This window comes from Corapipo altera, unplaced genomic scaffold (assembly GCF_003945725.1).
Source record: "Corapipo altera isolate COAL_440 unplaced genomic scaffold, ASM394572v1 22, whole genome shotgun sequence".
NCBI classification, from domain to species: Eukaryota; Metazoa; Chordata; class Aves; order Passeriformes; family Pipridae; genus Corapipo; species Corapipo altera.
This window is the reverse complement of record NW_020884886.1, coordinates 2,756,215-2,775,889: the sequence shown is the minus strand read 5'-3', so window position 1 is coordinate 2,775,889 and position 19,675 is coordinate 2,756,215. Positions and strand designations below refer to the sequence as shown.

The 19,675-nt window shown below is 41.0% G+C and overlaps 1 protein-coding gene across 1 annotated transcript; it reads right to left on the bottom strand.

Annotated features, from left to right (window-relative positions):
• Window positions 1-1,271: 1,271 nt before the first annotated feature.
• On the bottom strand, window positions 1,272-7,130 carry GRPEL1 (GrpE like 1, mitochondrial). Its single transcript, XM_027642792.1, has 4 exons — window positions 7,029-7,130; window positions 6,059-6,227; window positions 4,788-4,869; window positions 1,272-2,480 (listed from the first exon to the last, which is right to left on the bottom strand). Exons 1-4 carry the CDS (start codon window positions 7,106-7,108, stop codon window positions 2,134-2,136), a joined length of 678 nt encoding a protein of 225 aa, XP_027498593.1. The 5' UTR covers window positions 7,109-7,130; the 3' UTR covers window positions 1,272-2,133.
• Between the last annotated feature and the right edge of the window lie 12,545 nt (window positions 7,131-19,675).

Here is a 19,675-nt window from a genome sequence, read left to right as displayed (position 1 = left end):
GATTTCTTCAGTGCTCCTTCCTGTGGTATGGCAGAGTGCACAGGTGGTTGGAGCTCTCTGTACAGACTAAGGTGCTCTGTGCTGAAGCCTCTCTGAGGGCAGAGGCCAGGGAAGATATCACTTAAATGAGATAGTTATCAGCTTCAAAGATGAATCTTGGGATGAACATTTAACAGGAATTTGTGCTTAAGAACACCCTGAATGAAGTAATGTAGTCTAAAAATGAGTTCGTTGATGCACTAGGAAGCTCATTAAAAAAAAAAAAATCTTCACTAGGGAAGGAGCTGTCCCTTTGTTCTAATGCCCTATTGAAAAAGTTCTAAGGAAGTTATTATTACATTTAGTTTAGATCCAGAGGGGTTGGGAGGGGACAAAACAACACATGACAGTTCTTAAAAGGTATATAAAATTGATCCTGGTCCCTTTATGGCATCAGTTTAGAATGGGTCCTGATCAAAGTACACAATCCTACTTCACACAGCTACAGTGCACTCTTAAAACCCAGAAGGAGGGAAGTTAATTCAACTTCAGTGTCTGGAATCCCCTTTTTTCCCTGAATTTTTACATTCAACTTTTGCATTTTTATCCCTGTACTTGATTAGTTCTAAGAAATTAACATTGTAGTTGTCTGCACACATCCCAAAAAATTACTCTCTCTCCTCTGCCCAGTCAAAGCATGGATTTTCTTTCTTAGAGCTGAGAAAGAAAGAATGAATCCTTAAACACGACTACCTTCCAAACAGTTGTATGCACTTGAGTTGTTCCTAGTTAATTGTCTGATTCCCATGAAGCAAACCAATACTGCAAAAAAAATCTTAAGGAACAAGTAATCACTTCTCACTGTGAGTAGGTCTAGAGTTCAAAAAGCTGTTGGCAACTTGCATCTGAACCAAAAAAACCTTAAGATAAGAAGCTCCTTAATCCAAGATAACCAGAAACATGGTAAAAAATTCAGAAGTACTTACTGTTTACCAGGTCCTAATAACTTCCCTAAGTTTGAAGTGTCTGTCTTGTGTGTGAAACATACGGGCTTTGAGGATACAAGAGGACGGATGCTTTGTCAGTTGTGTAATTTGCCAAGTCCTACCCACTCCTATCCAGGTGACCAGACAGATGTAGAACAAAACATTCAGTTAATCATGTATTGTATTTTAGCCTGATTCTGCAGGACTGGGAGCAGCAGCTGGAGTTAGACGTGGCAATGGGAAAAGTTCTGGTGCAACCTAAGATCCAAGCTGAGTGAATGCAGGAAATAACGAAAATGAAACTGAGTTCACATTTTTGTTTGAGCCACTCACATGCAATTTATGTGTGAAAGAAATCATATGCCCATCTCAGCTCCTTTGAGTGTTCTGGCTCTCAGCAGGGTTGTAACTACAGTTTGCATAACAAACTGATTGCAAAGCTAGAAGTTACAAGACTATCAAAATTGTTTAAACCAATTTATACAATATTAAATTAAAAATCCAGAGATAGGATAATTTCTATTGGTTCTTCAATGCCATACAAGTATTAGATGGTTTTCTTGAGTCAATGTTAGTAGAGGACAAAAGGGTTGAACAATTACAAAAGGTAACTAATCTCCATTGTCATTTATTTACAGGTCAGAATTCACAAAGGTTTCAATTTCAGTTGTTGAGAGAGATTATTTCTGAATAGGGAAAACATGGCATTTATCACATCAGTGTGTAGAAGCTGATGGGTGTTTGCAGAAAGCAGGTTATTGGTACTACTTCACCCACTTCTGCAATGAGAGATTGTACAAAACCAAAGGAAATGTCTGAACCACTATCTGGATTTTCAATCTACACACAGTGATAAACGTGAGACTGCAAAATTCTCATGTTTCATTCTTTTCAATTTAATGCACCTTCAGGAGCAATGGTAAAAAGCTAATCTAAAGCATTAGAGGGCTTAATGGCTCTTTTACACCAAAGAAGAGCTTATGGAACAGTGATGTTGAAGGCCACTAAGCAGGAGAATTCCATCAGTTGTTTCATTTTCACTGGGAGGCCTCAACCAACTCATTTAAACCTCTCTGGGAGCAGAGGAACAAGGAAAGCATGGTGTGAGACAAAAACCATCCAGCTGTTTTAATAGTTGTATGGCATTTTAAATTCTCAGATTGAGCAGCTAAGGGTCTTTCACAACACCCACCAAGGCAGGCCGCAGAGTACGCCCGTGCAGCTTATAGCCAATCTTGGATACTAATGCAATAGTGCCAGGCTCCTTCCCTTCCATGGGAGTATGGAACAACGCTTCGTGTTCATAGGGATCGAACTTGGCTCCGACAGGATCCAGTCTGAGCAGGCCATGTTTTTTAAACACTTTCTGAATCTGTACTTCTGTCATAACAAGACCTTCATATAAGCTCTTCAAGTGAGGATTATCATCCTTAATTTCTTCCTTTGGAACGCTTTCTGTTGCTTTCTCCAATATGTCTGCAACTTCTAGTAAGTCCTTACAGAAGCTCTGGATCCCTAAAAATATGTAAAAGAGAAGGGAATGGGATTAGTCCACTGACAGAAAGAAGAGTTAAAAAACCCCATAACCCCAAAACCTACAGCAATAATCTGTGCTCCTTTAGATTTTTAAGATGATATGTGATACTGTAACTATTTGGGGTAAAACATCCTTTCCAATTTCAGATGTCTATATACAACTGTTACAGATACTGATACAGATATCCACATCATCCCCTCTACTTCTATGGGGAAAAAAAAGTTATTCCAAAAGAGTTAAAGCTATGCTAATGACCTAACATGAACAGTTAAAACTCCAACCAAAGTTACCAAAGGATGGCTTCATGTAATTTCCTCACGTCTCTCTCATCTTGGGATTCACCTGAAGTTTAAAGCATTATGTTGCCCTATTCCTACCCTTTAATCTGATGTGACAAAAATATTTGCAGAAGACAAAGCATGTGGTCAGACTGATGAGGAGTCCAAGAGATGAACAGGGATTCCTCCTTGAATGAAAAGAACTCCCACCTCTCCCTCCCACTATAAACCAATTTTACAGAGTCAGCAGCTGTGCTTTGCAAAGACTGAGCAATTCCAAAGCTAATGACAGTCCCTGTTCTGAAAATGTTCTCTGGCTCACACTAAGAGAATCTGGACTGATTTCACTTAAGGCAAAGTGTATCTAGTAGTCAAGAACAATCAACACAATTCAATAACACATTTCTACATAGAATTAAACAAAGAACAAACGGAACTGGATTGTGGTTTGGGTTTTGGTTACCCTTTTTTAACCCACACAGTCTTTTTAATTCTAGTTCACATTCTGGATGGGTTTTTTCCTTACCAAGAAGTGATATGAGCATTACCAGAGGACAAGTCTTTGATTTAAACAAAAAAACCCCAGAACTGTGGAAGCACCTTTCAAGTTCTATAGGGATCTGCTAGTTCTCAGGAAAGGGTCACTTTAATAACTGCTTAACTCCATAGAGACTCGAGCTCTTGAAAGAACAGTAACTAAGTGTCCAAGTAGTTCCAAAAATATGGACAAAACAACCACAGTTTTAAAACTAAAGCTGTGGTTAGGGCTGAAGTATCCCAAACACAGATAAACCAGCTGCTTAGTGGTCTGGATCAAACCAAATAACCAAACTCTTCAGAGGGTGGTTTGGCTGGGGTTTTTTATTGCCTAAGTTGTATTTGCAAATATCTGTGACTGCAACTCTGAATTTATGCAAGTCTCAGAAATGAGTTTCTCTTACTTCAACAGAAGAAGCAGTCATGTACAAACAATAAAATTTACAGATGATATGTAATTCAGTTTTCAAGATAAATTTTATTTCAATATTTATTTATATTGTAGCATCTTAGTGCAGAGGGACTTTGAGTCAGGTCTGAGCTCCAAGTAGCACATTAGTGAAACCATACTTATTGCAAATCAACTTCAGAACGAAGCATTCAAAGTCCAGGAAAAGGGCACAAAAATAATACCTACTCTTTGTTACAGTACACACTAACTGAAGACCCTGTTATTCAGAAATTAGAACTTTTGCATTCAGAATTAAACTATACAGCTGTGGTACAGTGTGTGGCGAAAAAGACCAACTCATTTTCAAGTGAGAGTGGCAGTCAAACACCAGGATGAAACAGCATTATTCTGCTGCAGCATTTGCATACAATTTCTGTTTTACAGATTTGTGTTTGAAATGTCAAAAAGCTAAATCAGATATTAGTAGCCTGGCTCTTAAAGGAAGACATGCTTCTAGCATTCCTCATAGTCTGACTGTGCATCCCTACTACAGAAATGAATCCATCCATCTAAATGTATTAATTCTATTTGAAAGCTATGGCCTTCAATAAAAAAGGCTAAAAAAAAAAAATAAACCCACAAAAAAACCAAATCCAAAATAAACACCAAGGATGAAAAAAAAACCAAACCAGAAGAAAAGGCAGTATTCCATGCTCCTGTTCAGATCTGAAACCAAAGTGAGTGAAAACAGCAAACTTCAAGCTGCAAACCTTACTAAAAAAAAATCTACTAGTGCAGTACACACTGTAGGAAAGCAGATACCAAATTTAAAGCAAATGTCCCCAAAAGCTGTTGACTCCAGCAGTTTAAGTCTTGCCTCTGGCTGGGGAGATGGTCACAATTCTGATGCAAAGTGAGGAACTGTTCAAACCTCTCTGCCCCAGATGCAACTTTTAACCAAGTACTCAGAATCACTGGGAAGTACAACCTGTCAGTACTGCAGACCACTCAGATTAATTTTTCCAGGCTTTGCATTTCCCAGGTCTCATTGAGTAAACACAACAGGAGCCTCCACTGACCGTATAACTTTGCCTCTTCTACTAGTTTCTGGCTTCTTTGCCTCACGTTTTCTGCATCTGCCAAGGCACGCTTGTACTTGTCCTACAGAAATAAAAAGCAGTGACAGAAGAGATTTTATTCCTGCTAATTGGGAAGGTGACAATAATTCAAACCAGCATATTCAAAATAAAGCAGCATTTTAAACAGTTTCATAGCCTAAACCCACCATCTAGAGTAATCTGAAGACAACACATGCCAATTATCACAGCATCCTTCCTACCAGGACAGATGTTTGCTTTGCTTTAGAGCAGAAAGAAACGAGGTAAAGGAAATAAGAAGGTTTTCCAGACTTTCAGTATTTGACAACAGATTAGCTGGAATACATTTTTCATTCTATGCATCTATCAAGTTTTATAAACCCAAGATTTCTGCTGTGTGTTCACGGAAAGCCCTCCTGAGTCATGAGGTACTTTGACACTATAGCAAACGAGAGTCAACCTAGCCATGACTCTCAAACCATCTCTTCCCTCTCCTACACACCAGAGTGCCCTCCAGTTTTTCCAACCTTTACAAACTAATGAAGTCTAACTCCTCTGTTGCTCAGGTCAAGTTTTGGTCTGTTCCCAGCAATATGGCAGATGTACTAAGACTGAAATTCAATAAAATTAATAAAATAAAAATTCAGGTTGAGCGCTTCACCACCAAATCCAGGACTCCGTGGTGGGCTGGAGTTGTGCAAGGGAAAGAATGCAAGACACATGAGGCCAGACAGAGGGGATGTGACCCTTCAGCCTCATGTCTATCTCCAATAGACAGGTTTAAAACTTGCTAAGTATGGCATAAGTACACTACTGTATAAAAATATTGTATAAGCATCATTAATTCTGACCTTTGAAAAGCTGGCAGCTGTTTCCAGAAAACCATCTCTTAGCACACACAAATGCACATACCAGAGACACACTCAAACCCTTTCATGACCTCTAAAAACTACTTCTCCACTGAGCAAAACCTAAGTGAAACTCAGTAATAAATTTCAAGGCTGGAGAGGGTCCAATTCCATTTAGAAACTGAAAAGAAACCATCCAAAACTTTAATTTTGGACCAGGGATGCACCTCAAGTCTTGCAGTACGTCTAGTCTTAGGTATAAAGAAATGGTCAAATTGTAGGTTTTATTCAACAGCTAAACAGGAGTCACACAACTGTATCCAGACTGTGCACTGAGAACCCGCAGTGAAGGCACCTGGGCACACAATTTGTAAGGTGTGCAACCGATAACCCAGAGACACTTACAGTGACTTCCTTTAGTTGTTCTTCCAGTTTAGCCTTTTCTTCAGCTAAGAGTTTTTCAGCAGAGCTGGTTTCAGCCTTGTGCTCATTTTGGCTCTGACTCTGGTCCTCCTCCAAGTTCTGGCCAGTATTTTTCTGTTGTGTTGCTGCACAGAGGAGTCGTGGAGAAGTTCTAAGGCAAAAACATGGACAACGTTAATCAGCTGCTTATTTTGTAATATATTAGCATTGTCTAGACACACTGGACATTTCATCTGACACATCAGTGTCTACAAAATTCTCACATCAAAGCACAAATTAAAACAAAAATCCTAGGCCTGTGAAAACTGTGCAGAACCCTCCATAAAAAGCAACAGACCTCTGGCCATTTAAACTATAGGAAAAAATAACTCCTGCAAGATATCAGCTTGTAAATGTCCATTACGTTCAGTTTATAGAGTCACAACACTTTTAAGGGGAATATGATCTCGTTTTCAGCGCAGTGCTCTATCAGGAAGAAGTTCCGTGATGCAATCGCCTGCAACAGCTTCCCAGAAAACAAACGGAGAGCAGAGCAGGGCTGGGCCGCGGACCGCTGGGGAGCAGCGAAGCGGTGCCTACCCCGCCGCAAACATCTCGGGCCTGCCCGCATAAATAATGACTGTTTATCCCCCCGTGACGTTTCTCGGGCTTTGCGAGCTCAGCCGCCCGAGCAAAGCGGCCCCGGATCAGACCGCGCTGACACACGGGCTCGAATACCCGGCCCGCGACCCCGTGCCTGAAGCCCCTCATACTCCCCGCAGGGCAGGGCCGGGCCGCCCTCCCGGTGGAGAGCATAAGAAGGCAGCGAAAGCGGTGGGGAATGTAGGGCGGCCCCAGCGGCCGCGCGGCAAGGCCGGGCCTCACTCTCCTCGCGGCTCGGCGCTGAGCGCGGCCCAGTCCCCGTCCCAGGTGCCCGGTGCCGGGCGGGCGCCGCGGCGCGATCGCCCCTCACCTGATGGCGGCGCTGAGCAGCGGGTGCAGGGGGAGTCGCGGGCGCAGCGCGCCCCGCACGCACTGGGCCACGGCCGCCATGGCGCCCTCCTGCCCGCCGGGCCTGCGCCCGCCCCCCCCGCGCCGCCACCAATCAGCGGGCGGGCGGGCCGGGAGTGACGCACCCAGGAGCCAATGGGCGGGGCGGGCGCGCGGTCTCGGGCCGAACAGGCGGGGCGGGGGGCGGAGCCCTCGGCTCTTCCGGGGCACGCGCTGCTCGGCCCCCGCCGTCACGCGCGGGGGGTGGAGCCGCGGGCGGGGTGCGCGCGGCGACGCCATTTTGTTGGGTGGAGGGGCGCGAGGCTCCGGGAGGGGTTTGTTATGGTTTCGGTGTTCCTCGGTGATCCGCATCCTGTGCGAGCTGTGCCTGCGAAAATTGGGAGGTTTCAGCTCTTTTTAAGTGCTGGATAACCCTGTTACCAGTAGCACTGGTCAGCAGTTTGCAAACCTTCGTGCAAAGATTTTCATTGTGTAACTGCCATGTGTGCTCTTGCTGGATAATAATTCGATTTAATGAAGTCTTGAGCTTCCATTAAATAGGATAACATTGCTAATCCTCTACTTCCAGATTTGGCCACCTGCTTGTGCCAGCTGTTGGTGCAAGTGTCCCGTGTGACCAGAGGCTGCAGGAGCCCTGCTCGGTTGTGCTGGGATGGCTGAACTTTGGCAGTGTTGTCAATTGGTTTGTCATTATCCTGTTAAAAGGGAGAAAAAAAATCAGGGTCACGTATTTATCATACAGCCTCGAAGTGGGTGTTAGATGATGCACAGATGTCTGAACACCAGCTGTTCACCTGAGTCCTTGTGTGTTTGTGCCCTCTCCAGGCAGTCTGAGGGATAAAGTGCAAATTCCACACTGCAGATTCAGTAAATGTTCTAGTCGAAGGAATGTCTTCAAGGATTTGCTAAAAAAGAAGCTGTAGAAGACATTTCTGGCTTGCTACCTGAGAACCCTGCAGGACCTTGCTTGGTTCAGTCAAACTTCAGCAGAGTGAACCAGTCTTTGTTGGGCAGATTTGTTTGTTTGGGGTGAGCTGTGCCATTGCCTCTGCAGAAAGCAGGATAAATGGTTTATGAAGCCAGTGGCCTCATACCATGACAAGTGTTTGATCCCAAGGAGTCTTATTTTGCCAATGACTGCTCTGTGATGTGACAATAGTCCAGTTCCATGGCCTGTACAGCAAGAGAAAGGAAGTGTGGATGTGCTGTCTGTACACCGAGTGGCTGTAGTGCTGTCAGTATTCACTTTCCAAAAAGTAGATGAGCCACAAATTCCAAGCTTCATCCTCAGAAACACTAGTTGAGGAAATCTCTTCAGATGCTGATAATGCTGAGGAAGGATCAGAGAATACAAGGAGAAAACCAAGAATAGCCATAAAGGACAGTATTCACAGAAGGCCATGATGAAATGAGATGGAGAAAGCAATTGGATCTTTAGGTCTGATGTTTTTAAAATGTTTCCTGAAAAGATTATTAGTTCTGTACAAAACCTAGACAAGCTGTCTGTCTGTCTCATCTTTATTGTCGGTTGTTTTTCCCTGACACTCTTAGCATGTACCTACCTGTTCCAGCTTTTCATCATTCTCCACTGCCTACCATTTTTGGAAGTCGTGCTTGATTAATGATTGATCACAAAATCACAGAACTGATAACCAGAGATTGAGAAGAGCCCATTGCCAGCCTGTCTCCGTTAATAACTAAAGAAATATATTGGACTCAATATATCTGGAACAAGTTCCTTCTTGTATTAGAACGCATTTACCCCAAATGACAGTTCATAGGCCTTCTGCAAGCAAACTTTCCAGACACCCCGCAGTGAAAATGCATTTTGTTGTGATCTGTGCAAGTGGAACAGCTCTCAAGAAAAATCTACAGCTAGCACAGGTGCTGGTGGATCAAGGCCAAACAACATGTACAGCACAGAAGAAAAGCATGCAAGTTTATTGGAGCTTGTTTGCATCATGGCTGGTGTTGGATCTAGGTACCATCCCACTTTGATCAAAAAAACCCCCCGACTTTTTCATGCCTTGTTCTGATTCAAACTGTTGAAGGCTGTTCTGGTTTCATTGCAGTGCCACCTCGTGGGTTGGGTGTTTTTAAACTGAAACACGGAGCATTGAGCATCTGTTGCTGGACCTGGTTGGCAGTCACAGGTGTTCAGTAACATAGAACAGTTTTGTTTTCCAACACTCCTCTCCATGTCAAGCAAGCTTTGGCTGCTCACATAAATACCAGGTTTGAATATGATTTGGTGGTAAGTAATGCTTATCCTCAATTCTAAACCATCAGCCAGCTGCTGCTTTTCAACTTGTGGTTAAAAGTAACTCTAACCGCTAATTTCTGTGGGCTAGTGATAGAATCAAGTAGTCTGGATATCATTCCCTGTTTCTCCAGTGATTAACTTTGTAGTCTTGTTACTTAACCTCATTTCCACATTTCTACGACTACAATTAAGGTCAGTAAACTTTCAGTACCTTACAAGAAAGTTGTTTAGTGAGCGTGAGGGAATTACTGTGATATTTTGAAAATTCAAAACTCCAACTGAATGTCTCTTTTTTATTATTAATATTGCACTTGTGGTAAAGAGACTTGTAATCCTTCAAGATGAAAAATGCCACAAATGTAAGATTTGTGCTTAAATGAAAAATTAAGGCTTTTTTGTTTCTCTAAAAAAAACCCCAAACCTAGTTCTGTCTCCTAGATGTAGTCTATTGATATTCAACCAGCAGACAGAATACCATTACATTTGTGTTTCAAATATGAACTTTATTGTTAATATTTTGAGGGTAAAGGAAAAGGGTATCATATCGTCTCTGATCAGACATGTTATGTGTCCTCCCAAGCAGAACCAAATATTGAACTGTGGTGGGTGCAACTGTGTGGGGGAAAAAAATACCAAAAATATCTCTGTAAATATTCTAGCAGTGACCTGTCGGGCCAGTTACCAGGAAATCCTTAAACCAAATTTTAAAACTGTTAATTTAGCTGTAAGACTGTTACTGAACTATATAGCAGTGAAGACAAACATTCATATCTGTGCCCTCTACAAAAGATTTCAGATCAGACCGCATGACCATAGTATCCAACAGTCCATTGTGGGAAGATGTGTAGGAGAAAATTAAGGGACTGATCCTTTTGTATAAAATAATAACAATTTTTCTTCTACAGGGGTTATTGAGGCAAGAATTATTATTATCAGCTACACCCTATGTCCATTTTAGACAGAGGACAATAAAGATTAAATAATTACTTGAATCTAGAAGCTTTAAATCTTGTAATGCAGGTTGGGGTAGGGAGATTTAGTTAGAGCAGTACTAAAATGGTTGATCTGTACATTCAGAATTGATAATTTTTAATGCAAATATTTTAAGAAAACTCCCAAGAGTGAATGTCTAATACCCACTTTCTGCCTAGTTTCTCCTTAGGCTGAAAATATAGAATCATACATCTTGCTGTGATTATAAGGAGCATTTTTGAGTTCCCATAGCTTTGTGCTGACTAGTTTGAAAGGTACGTTTTGTAACCATCTTGTTGCCTGGAGAGTGTTGTCGCTGTGTTGAAAATCTAATAGCTATAGCCACAGGGCTCTGAAGAGAGCTAATTAGAGCAATTTAGAATAACAAAAGTTTTGTTCCTGGGAGAACACTGAGGAGATCCTTCCCCAGAGCAGCATGCCACAATTTCAGAGGCAATTTATTGTAATATTCTTGCATAAGTCATCTGGTATCCCAAGGATGTGCAAACCTGGGTATGTGTTACAGTTTATTCTCTTAGCTCTCGTGTTATCAGGGGTACTCGTGTATGCCTTGTAACATTCCTGGAGATACAAAAATGGAAAAACTCTCTCAATCAAGCATTGTCTATCTTTAGTCTAGTTACCAGTCAGAACCAAGCTGTTCAAATGCACAGAAACAACCTGCTGTCACGCTGATGTGGCTTTCCACCTTGAGACAAATTTACTGAGCATTTGGAGAAGACTTGTCAAATCACTGTGATTCTCTTAGTGTGGTGTCATGGATTTTATTAATATTTTTTGTAAAAATCAGTTGTTGCCCCTTGATTTACCAGAAGAATTGGACAGAAGAGGAGATCAGCTTTGTGGTCACGTTCCCATTTGCCAAGAAGGCAGCAGTTGTTGGTGTCTGTTTCTGCACACAGGCTAACAATGGAGGTGCTGTTACTGGAATGGTACTTTTGACATTCATTCAGATCTACATTTTTCTTTATTAATATTTCTTTATGATTTGATGAATTAGTTGCTGTGGACCTGTTTCTCCTGCCACTGTGTACAAGTGATTTGTATTAGTCAAAGGGAACCTTGTACAGTGAAGGACTGCCAGGCCAGATGCTGGCAAACAGTCTGCCAGGAGCACCCTAAAAGCCTGAGGTGGCTGTTCATTGCTCAAGTCTGACTTGTGCTAATGTTTCTCCCTTGATTTGACACATTTTTTGTGATGACTGGCAGGATGTTGAACGACAGGTTGGTTGGGCCAGTGCACAGAGCTCTGTTGCAGTGGGATGTTTGAGGGCTTTCATTCCCAGTGCAGTCCTCTCGGAAGGCTGTTCTCTGTGCTCCCAGCTGGATGACAAAGAAGGAATGCTCCTTCCGCTGGTGTTGTGCAAAGATTTTGAAAAGCTGTGAATGAAAGAAGCATGAAGCAAAACTTAAGAAGGTTATCTTCTACTTTTATTCAACTCTAGAGAGCAGAAAGAGCTTTTAATTGTGTTTCTATGCATAATAAAGGAGTGGGTGAACACTCCTGTGGGACCACTGCTGTGCTCCATTTAGTCCTAATCTGGCTAGATGAGTCTGACCAGAATGGGGACATAGAGTTCAGCTAAAAATAGCTGGAGTGGGAGGGAATAAAATGCTTCCAGAAATCTGATTGCCATATAAATGACCCTAACACGTTTTTGGTGCTTTGTGTGAAGGTCACAGTCTCTGAACCTGGACTTAAACCTGTCCCTAAAATGATGGCTTCACACTTTGTTTGCTTTCCACGAGCATCTCTGAAGGCACAACTTCAACCCTCTTCTAGGAGCTTATATCATCAATAAAGCTAGGCCAATGAAATCTAAGGGGAATATGTGTCTTCCAAGTCAGTTGGGTTCTGTTACTATGGTGTATCTCTGTTTTTTGGATATAAAATTTGAATAGAAAGCCTGTGCCAGGCAGGTACAGACAGAACTGAAAGAAAGCACTTGCTTTACATACACACTGCTTGCACCTTATTCAGAAAGCAAGAACGTGGCTGGTTTAAGTTTTCTAATAGTTGTCACCCACGGTGCTGTCGCTGCTGTTCTAAAGGTTGCCTCAGATTTATGAATCACCTCAGGTTAATGTGTTATTAATCAATCAGAAACTGGCTGAAAATGATTGGTTCAGCACTGTGAATTCTCTTGTTCTAGGTGAATATAAAATAAAATAGCAGGAAGGGAATCTGTACTTCCATGATAGGTGTTAAATTAGTTTAGGAATTCTGCTGCTGTACCTGAAACCACGTAGGCTTTGTCTCTGACTCCATTACCAGCTCCTAGTCTCTGCACTGTTCTGCAGTCTGACCAGACAAGCTGTTTCTCATCACCTTTACAAGCCATTGCCATGTCTGTTGTGTTCAGAGTGGGAGAGCCTCTTTAACACAGTGCTTCCATCTCTGCTTACTCATTCCTAGGTTTTGCCAAGCTATCCTTGCCTAAGACCTCATTGTGATAAGAGCACCTTCCCCTTTTTGCTCCTGAGCACTGCTTCAACAGCACTGTGTTCATTGCTAGAGATGGTGTGACTGGCACCTCCTGCTCTGGTCCATGATATCAGTGTTGGTTGAGAATTATGCCTGTGCTGTGGTAAAGCACTGAGGTGGAGAATCCCCACCCCACTGTGGCTTCTCTTTTAGGTCATCATTATTACCAAACAAAGCAGACTCTTCCATTTCAGAGAACTTCCAGCTTTTTTTTATGACTAATACTGTCTGTACTTTATTAGACCACCTTTCCTTGCTTGCTTCATTTGTATTCTAACTCTGTTTTTAAAAAGATATTTCTATCGTGTCTTTTGAAATGTGTTTATTACTTTTCTACTACTCCCCAAGTGCTTTGGCTGGCAAAGTCTTAATGAATAAAATTACTGTCATTTTATAGCTATAAAAATACACTCCCTCCTTGGAATGGCACATGTGAGTTTGTACAAGCTGAGGAAAATGAGAATTATAGAATCATAGAATGTAGGTATCTTGAAGTTATTTGAAGTAAAATAGGAATACAAAGGAAAAATATTTGTAAGATTATTTTGCAGGTATGAACTGTTGAAGCATTGGTCTTCCTAATTTTGCATTATGCACATATGCTGAATGGTGCATCAGTGCTATTATTACAGTGCTGTTTGCTCTGTAGGGTAGATCCACCCAGGCTAACTTTGTAAAAGTTGAAAGCTGACAGTAGTCAGGAAGTACCAAAGAATTCTGTATGTACTGGAAAACCTGCTTAAGTGTCCTTGTACATTGTCATGCTAATTAACTCCCAGCTGGTTGTGTTTTTGGAAAGCTACAAGTATCTGAGGCACCTTCTATCTCAGGCAGCTCTGTAATGCTCTGCAGATAAATTAGTGACTATCCACACATTGATTTGACAGTTTTTCTGTTATTTGGAACAGAAGGAGCTGTTTTGGACTGCTGGTTGTTGTTTTTCAATAACAATTTTTAATACCTTGGTACAAACCCAAGTGAATAAAAGATGTTTAAACAAGAAGTGGAGGATTCAGAGATAACTCTGAGAGCTGTAGATGCTGTACTCCTCTGCCAGGAGACAGCATGACAGACTCAGAAGGTCTGTTCTCTTGGTTCTCTGCATTGCAAATGTTTTTCAGAGCCAAGTTTTCCATAAAGTCCAGCTAAACTATGTAGGTTGTGTTAGCATTTGGCCAGCACAGCTACAAGCAAGGTCAGGCAAGAACACAGCACAGGAAACATTTCTGCATTAATGACAATTTCCTTGTTACAGCTCATGGTTTGTAAGGAATAATTTTCCATTTGGGGGCAATTTGAGGCAGCAAATAAATTTACCCAGATTTTTACTTTTCAGCTATTCCCTGCCTTTGTAAGGGCTCTGCAGATCACTAAGTGCATGCAAAATGCTGATCCTGTCAGGTGATGACTTAAGGCAGTCTCAGCTTCTCAGGCAGAGCCAGTGAATGGGAGAGACAGGATACATTTGTCTTCCTCGGGTGACACAATGGGATGGGTTGACGCCGGCCAGCAGCAAAGCACCCACCAGCACATCAGTCCTCCCACAGCAGGAACAGGGGAGAGAACTGGAAGGGCAAAAGCAAGGAAATCTAGTGGGTCGAGATAAAGACAGTTTACTGCTCACCTACAGACAGAGAGCGTCTGAGCAATGACTGCCTTTATTGCTGAGCATGGCATATGGCATGGAATAACTCTGGACAATTTGGATCAGCTGTCCCAGCCTCCTGTCTGCCCCCAGCCTGTTTGCTGGGGGGGGGCAAGGGGGGAACCAGAAGTGACCTTGGCACACTGTAAGCACTGCTCAGTGTTAGCTAAAAATCAGTGTGTTATCAACACTTTTTAAATCCTAAATTGAAGACACAGCATCTTACAGGTTGCTGTGAAGAAAATTAACTCCATCCCAGCCACAGCCAGTGCATAATGTAATAGATAGGTCTGACCTTTCAATGAGATCAACACTCTGCTAACTCTAAATATGACCCTACTGTAGTTGTATCTTCTCTTCTTATTTTCTGTGGTTCATGTTAGTGACATGTATCCAGTTGAGACAGAGAAAAAAACAGTATCTTAAACTACTGATAATTTTTATGAAAGCTATAAGCAAAATTTTCAAGTGGAATGGCTCAAGTTGTGTATCTGAGCTCTACTTGTGCACATAAATATTTTGGTCTTCAGACATGTTCTTCACTTGTAGTTCCAGAAAATTTGTAATTGGCTTCATTTTACAGGGGTTGTGTATTCATGAGTTTTTGTTTGCTTTTCATGACATATTTTCCTGGTATATTTAAGTGAAATTCTAGTTTGGATAAATCTGTAAATTTAGATAAATATAAACCTCTGGTTTAAAGAAACTTGTTCTACAGGAACAAGTTTTCTTCTAGAAAAGCCTGTGCCACCCTGTGGTGAAATCTCACTCTGTTTAGGGACTTTCTGGACTGACATTTCTAGCATACTGACATTTCTAGCATTCCTCCATTTGCCCTGTAAGCACTCCTACTTTACATGAACTCAGGTTTTTATGTGAAATTTGTTACATTTATTTCTGGAGTGGAAGATCATTTGGAGCAGAGGAGCTGAGATGACATGTGATATGAGATGAAGGTGGTGTTATGCTGGAAACAGTAATACATTATTAAAACCAAGCCGTGTTTTGACCTACAAAGGACCAAAGGATAAGTTGAGCATCAGGGTTTATTTTTTTTTTGGCCAATGAGACCACTGTGGAACTTCTGTTTGGGAACTTCATTTGGGCTGACAACAGTTTTCTGTCTTTTCCACTGTGTGAGTTACAAAGTGATCCAGGTGCTAAATCTGTGCAGTCCTGTTGTAGACACCTCACATATCCCACCTGGCCTCCAACAGCTGTTCCAGAAGTGCACAAGGCTTAGTAAGTCTTCTTTTATTTCCACCAGCCCCATACTAATGGTTTTCTATATCTATTTTTAGGGACCTGAGTCACTTCAAACATCAGTTCTAGCAAATAAGTCTACACAAATCCTGTAAGCCACAGTTCTGCATGTACTACATCAGCCATATCACTGCAGCTGGTGTACAAGCTCCTCCTTTGCATGTCAAAAGAAGAGCATCTCAAAGATATTTAAGACCCAGAAAGTTGCTCTCAGTCTTGCAGTCAGTATGCAGCTCTACTTCATTTGGGTCTGCCTGTGCATCCCCTGTGTTAGTGTGTCTGCTTGGCTTTTGGCAAAGTTGTTTATGCCCTTTCCAGTCTGCCTTGCAGAATCATCCTGAGGCCTTTGTCTGGCTCAGGCTTCTGGTCTTCAGTCTGTTTTCCCTGGCTCTGCTCTCATCTGCTTCACAGTATTTCTTGTGACTCTGACTCTTGTCAGTGGTTTACTCAGTTGCTTCAGGAGATATTCTGCATTTTGACTCTTCCATTTTGTGCTCTGTCTTGTGAGCTGGCCAGAAATGTGAGGGTCACCATAACCTGGATTTGAGTCACCTGAGTGCATCCCTGTGTCTCATGTTGAATTCCTAAGTTTTTACCAGCATGTCCTGCTTGCTTTGAACCTTAAGACAACATCAGGACACAGGCTTTTAAACCAAACCATTGGCCTAAGAAGGCTTGAGATGCTCCTTAAAAGCCTCCTTCTGTGGCTTTGGATAACTAGTTCCTTCTAAGTGAATAAGGAAGGGAAATCAGATGTTTGATGCTTGGACCATATTGAAAATAAACCCAATTGCATTTCACAGGAAATGCTGCCCCGTGTACCACACAGAAGTGGCAGCCAGCATACACCAGATTGGAAAGGTCTTCTATTATTTTTCTAAAGTTCTGAAGTGAAAAGAACGTGCCTGTGAAAATATTTAAGTAATATATTCTTCTTATACTGTACTTTGTGTTCTGTAAATGCCCCTGAAAATCAGTAAAAACAAATTGTACCTAATGTATTCTCTGTTTTGCAAGGAGACCAAGCCTTTCCACCTGATTTATTAATGGTTGGAAACAAGTCATTGCACATAAAAATCCTATATCAAAAATAGTAATTCATGATGTTTTAATATATTTTTCCCATAGTTAAAGAAGAGTAGGAAGTATAGGAATGATTTTTTTTTTTCTGCTCTGAAAGTATTTCTTTTTTTGACAGTAACTGGCATCAAGAACAACAACAAAAAATAATAAACCATACTGAGAATTCATCCTCTGATGTTTTATGTCTGCTCAGGAAAGACAGAGTACAGACAATTGTTCAGCTGCAGTAAAGTTCTTATTTTTATTGTGCAGAGCTAAATTTATCCTTGGCGTAATTTTTCTGAAATCAGCAGAGTTATTTCTGCCAGGCACAAGAGTGACCTGCTCTGCTTGTGGTGTTGTTCTGGGCAGGGGGGGCTGCACTCGAGCAGAGTTTTTTCCTTTCAGTTGAATACACATGTACAGGTAAAGGGGGTTACCTCTGCATTTGCTTGTATGGTTGTAGCCAGCACAGACAGGAGAGCACAGGAACTTGGATCTGTGCCTTTCAGGTGGATTAGATGAACTTTTGTTGTTTCAGGGGAGGGATGCTGTTCCTTGGCACATATTTCATCTAAAATGCTTTTGCACAGATCTGATAGGCAGAAACCTTCTTTAGAAATAACTTGGGTTTAGTACTCATGAGGTGTCCAGGCTTGGTATTTTCTATAGAGTTTCCAGAAATCAAGGCGGGGTAAAGCTTTGGTTTTTAAAATAAGCTTTTAGTGTTGTATCAGAATATTTTGTGGTTATTAAAAAACCCCAACCAAACAACAAAACCAAACCAACAGGTGGGACAAAAAAAAAAAAATAGGCTGATGGGAGCTTTTCAAAAGCTTCTATTTTAATAAAAGAAATGTGTCAGAAAGGAATAAAGGAGTTCAAAGTTTAGACAGAAGTAGGATCAAACTGAGATTTTTACATCCATTTTCTATTTTGAGGTTATTTATTTTTTCACTATTAAACTGTAGAGACCCAAGTTGAGAAAATTCCCTATAAAATGAAGATTCATAATTCACTCCCAACATTTCCTATTCCAGTCTCCCTTGTATTGATATGAAAATCTTGTTTTTTAATAGAGCTGATTCATTTTTTTCTCCTTCCTTGGAAGGATCATGTTTCCAGAAATGTATATGGTTCATTTCCATGCATGCTTATTTTTATTTATTTTTAATGGATTCTCTCACTCTCATCAGTAGCATATGTATGATGCAGGTTGCTATGGTAAACATGAATTTTTTATTAGCATTCTAAATATTAATTTAAAACATGAGTAGCTGGGAAGTGAGATGTTAACACTGCTTTGGAGGTTTTCCTGCTTCTGACGTGATAGAAATGATATATGGAGTTAAAAATGTGAAAAGCAACATGTCTTGGGAGGGAGGTCCTGTAGTGCTAATACAGCAGCCTAAGGGCACAGAAATGTAGGATATTTGGACTGTGAAGCAGAGACAATAGGAGGTCAGACATAAACTGATGAAATGGAACCAAGGCTCAAATTTTAAACTCCTTCTTTACATTTCTGGACCATTTGCAGTCAGTTCTTTGCATCAGAGTGTGACCAATTGAATCCAATATAGAAAAGAGAGTGTGAAGAGATATGGTCAGCTTCAAGGCAGGGAGGGGTGCCTTTATGACTTTGTGCCTAACTTGCAGCTCTAGACAAGTAATTTTAGGCAGATTTTTAAACACTCTCAGTTACACAAATTTCACTGAGCTCAATGGGAGCTACTTGCTAGGACATTCTTGAAAATTCACATTTCTGTATCTCTTAAAACTCAGGTCCTTCATTGTGAAATGAGTCCGATGCTGCTTTCTTTCTTGGGAGATAAGGAAAGAGAAGTATTTTGGATTGGAAGTAGGGTTGTTTTTTTTTGCATAGCCTGTGATTTCTGACAAATATCTATTCATCCAGGTAGTCCCTGGTGTTATGACAGTGTTTATTTTTTCGCTGTGGATTCACTTTTGGAGCAGAAAGTTATGAGGTGGTTGTTGTATTGCCCTGGGACTTTGACTCGTATTTGATGCTGTCACTGAAGAGTGATTTTAGAAGAAGCTACACTGTGAGAGGTACTATCTTTCAGCTGATATGTTAAATTGAGGTCGCTTCTGTCAATAGCCCTCTTAAAAATCACCTCTGTGTCTTGTCAGACATTCAATTTCCCAGTGAAATTAATTCTAAAAATCAAGGACTGTGTCTGAGATATTACAAAGCCCATAATAGTGGCTCTATTTGCCCCATCTTCATTGGCAATACTGGTATTTCACTTGCTATTTTTGTCAGGACTTATATTATAAAACTCAATTTTACTCTGTTCTATATCACAAAGCAGCATATGTCACCCTAACTCCACTGAGCAGAGTAAGATTACTACATGAAATCTTATATCATCTTGTGATATATATACACACAAGATTACTCAGAAAATAACTTGTCACCATTGTAGACACTTCATGGTTGCTGGAAAAAACACTCCATATTGAAGGTCACATGTATATGTACACTGATTTAACAGCTCTGTTCACCCTTTGCTAGAACAGTGCTGCTAGTGGAATGACAAGAGACTAGTAAAGCAAGGAAGACTTTCTGATCCCTTCTGTTTAAAGGACTGAAATACATTATATTAAAAGGAAATGTAACTTAGTCACTACATTCTTTTGTAAATATAAAGCATTCTCAACTCTGTTTCACCTTGGAGTTTAAAGACTCCCAGAGTGTCACAGATGTTTCCATACAGCACACCTTGGTGACTGCAGCATTAGATTTGACTTTCAGATTGTTGATCTAAGTTAGTTAGAATCATGTTGGTTTTTTTTTTTTTAATGCTGATAAACAGTTCAGATAGTTCAATGTCTCTTTCAGCTGTGATGTTACAAAGCACAGTCCTCTCAGAATTT

What these genes read in the sequence shown, in the direction of transcription:
- GRPEL1 (XM_027642792.1), bottom strand. Translation starts at nt 7,108, where the DNA reads ATGGCGGCCGTGGCCCAGTGCGTGCGGGGCGCGCTGCGCCCGCGACTC. An exon ending in CTGCTCAGCGCCGCCATCAG is followed by an intron (nt 6,228 to 7,028) that starts GTGAGGGGCGAT and finishes TTTTTGCCTTAG; the next exon opens with AACTTCTCCACGACTCCTCT. An exon ending in AGAAGAGGCAAAGTTATACG is followed by an intron (nt 2,481 to 4,787) that starts GTCAGTGGAGGC and finishes ACATATTTTTAG; the next exon opens with GGATCCAGAGCTTCTGTAAG.